General features: G+C 46.9%; 1 protein-coding gene across 1 annotated transcript in view; it reads right to left on the bottom strand.

Annotated features, from left to right (window-relative positions):
* Positions 1-270: 270 nt before the first annotated feature.
* Positions 271-6,514, bottom strand: part of GTF2E1 (general transcription factor IIE subunit 1) — a 55,224-nt gene continuing 48,980 nt past the window's right edge. Inside the window, exons 4-5 of the mRNA XM_083849796.1 lie at positions 5,255-5,499; positions 271-2,012 (exon numbers count right to left, since the gene is read on the bottom strand). Coding sequence (XP_083705922.1) covers positions 1,582-2,012; positions 5,255-5,499 — 676 coding nt within the window. The 3' untranslated portion in view covers positions 271-1,581. The remainder of the gene's footprint in view (positions 2,013-5,254; positions 5,500-6,514) is intronic.

Here is a 6,514-nt window from a genome sequence, read left to right as displayed (position 1 = left end):
AAGGTGGAAAGGAATGGATTCTGATCAAAAAGAGCCCACGAAAGCACCACTCTAATGAAGAATCTTTCCTGCAAGTGAGGAAGGTAACAGGAGGCATTCAGGTAAGCTCTGGTGAGGAGAAACAATGTGGAGCAGAGATATTATGTGGGATTTCAAATAGTCCTTACCCCAAAGGAGGGCCTCAACTTGGCTGTTTTCCTGAATCAAGTAAATCGAAATGACAGGCAAACTACATTTCTGACTAGACACGTGACAAACTGGAAGACAACAAAGGGAACAAGTTTCTATTTATTTATTCCACCTTAAAATGACTTAAAAGCAAATTTAAAACACTAAAAAAAGAGGGAGTTCAAAAATCAAGAAACTGAAAATAAAACCACAGAGGAGGCATTACATGGTTAGCAGAACCTAGAAAGCATAGTTAGTATAAAACAGATTTACAGTCTCAATGAACAGCAAATTTATGCTGCCCATGGAAACCGAGCAGCGCATAATACTGCCCCTACCCTCTGAAACACAAAATTCCTTTATCATTTTGTTGTCCTGCCGGATAGGAAAACACAACAATTTAAAAAAGCAACACTTTCAATTGATAGAGAAAACGTTACAAATCTGATATTGCTCTGCAGGCACAGGTAAATGTTTTTCTGCGGGAAGAGAGCGTGCCAAAGCAGAATTTAAAATTGCATAATTCCTCTTAAAATGATACAACCGTGGTGTGACTGCAAATAAAAGCTAGCTATGCTATTTCTCTGGTGCTGCCTGACTGCAGCCCTGCCCGCCACGAACCGTCTGCAACACTGGAGGCTGGACAGAGCGAGGCAGAAGTGACAGGCAGCACTACTGGAGAATGAAGGTATCTCCTGGTAAGTCAGAGCGCTCTGACAGCTCAGATGCGCGGAGGGCTTTTGTTACACTGACAAAAAGTGACTGTGTGTGCTTGCCAAGGCTTTCACTCTGCGTGTTTCAAGTTCCACCTGACCTTGAGGTGCTGAGAGTGACTAAGAAGAGAAGGGGAGCAAGGAAAGTAACAGGTTGCTGCCCACGGGGCTGCTTAGCAGTAACCACTCCGTGGCCAGTGGCTGCTGGCAGGAGGTCAGGCGCAAGCCCTGCCCGAGCCCACCAGCAGACCACTGCTCCCCTCCTCACCGGGCTGTAACATTACTGACACCTTCCTCTGCAGAGCACTCTGATCAGACCATGGAGCACTTACGTCCTCTGAGGGCAGGGACATGGAGTTCACTAGAATCTGCAGCAAAAATAAACCCAAAACAACTGGGGGGAGGCAGCTACTGGGCCTTGGAGAGGGTTAAACCAGTGCCTGTGTGCAGGGAACCCTAAAACCCTAAAATTTTTACCTTGCAAGCATCCTCACTTCTAAAACTTGTCCTCCCCTACCTGTTTTGGTACATGCAGCCTTCCTGCTCCCCCGCTCTGGTGGGCAAAATGCCTGAGATTAGCAGTTCCGAGCCCCAGTGTCCCTGCGCACAGGGGAGGAAAGATGCATTTTAGTCTTCTGTTTTACAAGGGAGTCTCTGGCTTTAAAAAATCATTTAAAAAAAATGCCCCATCAGGAAGCAGTTAATCAAACATATCCTCAAACATGCGTCGCCCCATGGCTATGTAAACCTCTTTTTCTTCCGGTGTCATCTGGGCCACCAGCTCGGGGCGCTGGCTCACTTGGCTGTAAGTGTGTGGGCGCCCAGCCACTGTGACCGTGGGGTCCTCTGCCACCACCTCAAACTCTTCATCCTCCTCCTCATCCTCCAGCCCGTACGCTGTGGTGGCCGTGGCAGGAGGGCGGGGAGGAGATTCCTCCTCCGACTCGCTCGTCTCGCTCTCGGAGTCACTGGCGTTGGCACCAGAGAGAGGAGCAGAACCTCCAACGGTGACCGTTGAGGCAGAGGGTGTCTTCTTCTCGTGGATGAGCAGGGCACGCATCACTTCCTCGTTATCATCCAGAGCTGCCCGGCCCTCCTCACGCTCCTGGAAGGTGTCCAGATCCCGGCCCCCTGCAAAGAGACAGAAGGGAATGAGAGTTTCCTCACAGTGATTGGGGTGCTGGCCCTGAAGGCTCTCTGGATCTGAAGTAATTGCTGCCACCGTGCACCTTTGGCCAAGTCAGAAGCCTTCTCTGTGCCAGCTCCTCTTCTCCCTTAAAAGACAGAGTGAAGTGTTTCTCTTAACGGCAGAGCAAGTACCGACATTTCCTAGGAGATGGGAGCTCCAGTCACAGCAGCTCCCAGCTGGGAACACATCAGGAGCTCATCACAAGAGAAGACAAGTGCATGAGGGACAGGCACCTGGAAAACACTCCCCAGAGGTGTCAAACTCAGGTGCCCCTCGGTTGGACTGAAGCAGTCTCCACACTATGGAGCAGAACGCAGTCGTTAGGATCTAAATGTGGTCTTCCACATACCCAAACTACACACCTATTGATGAAGCTTGTCAGAGATCCAGCAACCCCCCCCCAAGCGCTGTTTCACATGTGAACAAGCACAGCCTGTTGTCTTTTTGTCTCTGCTTCTAGGTGGTATGACCACAGCCTGGAGGACTCGTATTGACGGCAAAGACCACGGGGAGCTCCCAGCAGGGACCACAAACAGAGAGCCAAAACCTGGCCCTGCCCTGCTGAGCTCCCCATCTATACTGATTAAGACGGAGAAGCAGATGGATCCAGGCAGAAACTGTGTGTTATAAAACCACGCTCAGAGCAGCAGAGCCTGGTAAGCTTGGGGTTGCAGGGGAAAAGTTCATTAGAGGATCATGGTGTGACGAGCAGGATCTCTCCTGCAAAGCTGATAAAGCTCACAGCCTGCAGCCACGCTGTGCAGCACAGCGTGCAGGGCTGTGTTAAAACAGCTGCCGCTACTCTCCAACCCGAAATACAGCCCAGCCACAACGGCGAGGCCAGTCTCTCTGGCTCCCTACTTTGTTCTCTTATTTGAAGGGGACTGCATTTTCCTAGCCGGCAGATGCAAGGTCTCTGTTCTTGTTTCAGTAAACCTGGCTACACAATAGCTGAGAGGGTTTGTTGTGGTCCAGGTAGGCAGGGTGTCTGCAGCTTACAGACTCAAAAGATAAAACTATTGTTCAAAAAGTGGCATTCTGAAGAAAACTTCTCTCAATGCCACTTTTGCTGAGAGTACTGTGAGTCCACCCAGCATCAATAAACCTACAGGCTGTATGAAGAAAAAAAGAAAGAAAAGTAGAAAAAAAAAAAGGCCTAAAAAGTACAACAGATTCCCCATGGAAAACTTGCTGTCTTGCACCGAAACAGGCTGCATACAAACAACTGCTGGAACTGAGGTGGATGGCTTTACATTAACACCACTTGACTTCTTTTCCAATCCCTGGGCTTTCATCGTTTGAGCACCATATCCAGGCATTTGACATCCAAGCATTTCCCTCCAGGATCAAAAATGCACTAGCTACTTGTTCCTGCTTGAGACGAAGAAACGCTGACAAACAGGTAAACTAAAGTAAGTTCTGCATTTAGCACAAAAAGCCAGGGGAGTCTTTCCTGTGGTATAATTAAGGCCTAAAGACCCATCCCTAACTATACGGGACTCATGTTTTTATTGTAAATGAAGCTGTAGTAACAGGTGGTGGCTGCAACTACTACCTTTAATACACTGGCAAAATTCTTGAAAGAAAGGAAGAACAAAAGCATTGTGTTGGCAGCCTGGTGCTCAGCTCGTTGCTTGTGACTGCAGAGCACAGGAGGCTACTGGAGACCATCTCTGTCAAGCAGTATCACAGTTCATCGTGTGGAGAGCTGTGAAGCAACAGCAGCCCAGGGCAGCTCCACAAAGTCTGAACTTTGTGGCTCAATAGCAGGGCTGTCTCCTGCTCTTGAGAACTGTTCCTGGCAGATCCATGCAGTGAATGCTTACTGTCAACGGTCCCAAGTTTTCTTCCTTCCTCTTTATATCGTCCAATAGTCACAGAAATGTGTTCCAACAACAACTTCAGGCTATTTCCACAAGCTCCCTCTTCGATCTCCAGCAGTGCTGGAGGTTATGCAGTGATGCCTTTGTGCTCCAAGGACATATACTCCCCCTCAACATCCTTCAGCAGCATCTGAGAAACATTTATGCTGCGTACACCAAAAGTCATCTCAAGGAACCAATTTAAAAGAAGACGTGGACTGAATGTCTAGCAGAAAAACAGGGTGAGAATTCAACATGGCTCCTGAGTAGCAACATCTGCTACAAAATGCAGGAGGAGGTTCCTTCAATCACCTCACTTTGTGTAATCTATTTGGAAAATGTTTTACGATCCATTTGTTTTGAAAATGCTACATGCAAGCAACATAATCAGGTATCTTTTGGCCATTTTTTCACATCTGTTTTCTTTATTTTCACTATACCTAGAGTACTCCACTCCTCTCTGGGTACTGGGAAAGGAACGATTTCAGGGCTTCGTGCTTACACATGATTCCCTTTTGCCGTCTTCTCTCCCTAGGACACCAACAGTGTCATTCTATAATCCTCAAGTGACTTGGAAGATTTTATCTATTGATTCACTAACACACCAATGATAAAAGGTCTCTATTTCCCATTTTTAGTGTGTATGCTTAAGTAGCAAACTTAGCAATGCAGAACGTTTCTTCTAGTCACTACAAGATCTTGACTATGGTCAACCAACAACCTGACCTCGACATGAATGAAAATAAAGGCAAAGAAAACTAAAAACAGATAGAAAGCAGTAAGGACTCACCTGTGGCAGACATTCCTCCTGTGCTTCCAGAAGCTTTCTTTCTGACATATTTTTCACATGAAACATTTTGAAAAATAACTGACAAGAAGGATACTGGGAGCACAAAACCACTGCTGGTAGATTTTGTAGGCTTCAGAGTCACCAAATGTTAATAAATGCTATTTTCCTGCAGTGTCCTATTGGGGTTCAGCTTTCTAGATGAAAGACCTCATCGAAAAGCAATAAACTCTCAAGGTAGAAGAACATCTATTACTAAGGGTACAGGAAGAGGTAACAGATAAATAACATTTTAGAAGCACATACAATTCTGTGGGCAACTCAGCTTTGCTGACCTACATTTCAATCCTGGATCTAATAAATTGGCATTTTTTATATCTACCTACACACAGGTGCTTTGCACAGCAGAGGGGAGCAGACAAAATCTGGAGTGCTGGGAGCAACAGCTGTACACACACGAGGGAACCTATTTTTCACAGCACTCCAAGAGCATCACACAAGCAGAGCAGCACTTGTGCTCTGTGAATTTCCTTACCGTCTTTCATTTCATCAGGGTCATAAGCCCCCTGCACCGTGCTCTCCCGGAGCCAAATTGGCCTCTCTCTGGCTGGCTTCCCTTCACTCGCAGACCGGTTAATATCCTCCTGGTCCTCCATGCTGATGACAACGTTCTGGGTATACAGGTCCTCGTACGATGGTCCTTTTGTCGTCCATGCTTCCCGATGGTGTCCGCTTGTAAGGCCAGCTGTCCCTGAACCAGTACCAGCTGTACGTTCTTTGCTATGTAAAAGTCAAAGAGAGAAAAACGGCACTCAGAACGAGCCCTTTCTTGGCCAGCATTGTAACACTTACACTAGATTATCTCCCACGATCTGCAGAAAGAACTGCCGTTTTCATGGTGGTGCCAGGAATTCCTACACCAGCTCGCTGATTTTGGGACCTTGGCACCTCTAATGAGAAACCCTACATGAGGTCATGGCAACTTCCACAACAGATGCTGAAAAGAAGAGGTAACAATAAGGCTGCTGATACATGTATCTAAAAACAATCATACCATTACAGAATACCCTGAAATAAAAGTCACAGCAGCAAAACCCAGTCAAACAATCATCTGGTGCTTGGTATCTGGTCTCTTTTTTGCTTTTCTGCATCAACACCATACTGTATCAATTCCAGTACTAAAATTTAAAGTCAGATAATTGGCTCAGAGACCCAGCATGCTCAGATCTGTGAACCACTAGTCTCAGGGCTCATGAAGGAGTTAATTTTCCATGAAAAATGCAATTCATTCAAACTCTTGCTTGAATTGTGAATTGCAATGCCCTTGGAAAGTCACATCTCCTGCGTTACACAGGAGATCTGCACTATCCTCAGAGACAGCCTTGGGAGGAGTGGGAGATACAGGCAGAAGAGAAAGCTGAGAGGACACCTTCAAAGCAGAGGAGGAAGCTGAGAGGATACCTTCAAAACAGAGGACTGGGGCTGGGCAAAGGGCTGTGTGGCGATGGGGAGCGGGAAGAGAGAAGACAGAGCTGTCTTCACAGCAGGAAAGCCAGAGAGAGAAAGGTGATAACTGATGCATAGGGTAGGACAGTCAAAGTCTAGCACTCCTTTGTTTTCTGAGAGGAGCTGCTGCCAGCACATTTTCCTCCAGGCTCCCTTCTAACTGAGGAGCCTGACGAAGAGAGGAAACAGATCTGCCTGGATCTGATGGAAAGAGGACATCAGGTGGAATATTTTCTGCATGCTGATGGCAATGAGCTGAAAACACTCTCTGGCTACGTATGTATTGATC

This window comes from Anser anser (genome assembly GCF_964211835.1).
Source record: "Anser anser genome assembly, chromosome: 1".
NCBI classification, from domain to species: Eukaryota; Metazoa; Chordata; class Aves; order Anseriformes; family Anatidae; genus Anser; species Anser anser.
The sequence above is the reverse complement of the archived record's forward strand: the minus strand, read 5'-3'. Positions and strand labels throughout refer to the sequence as shown.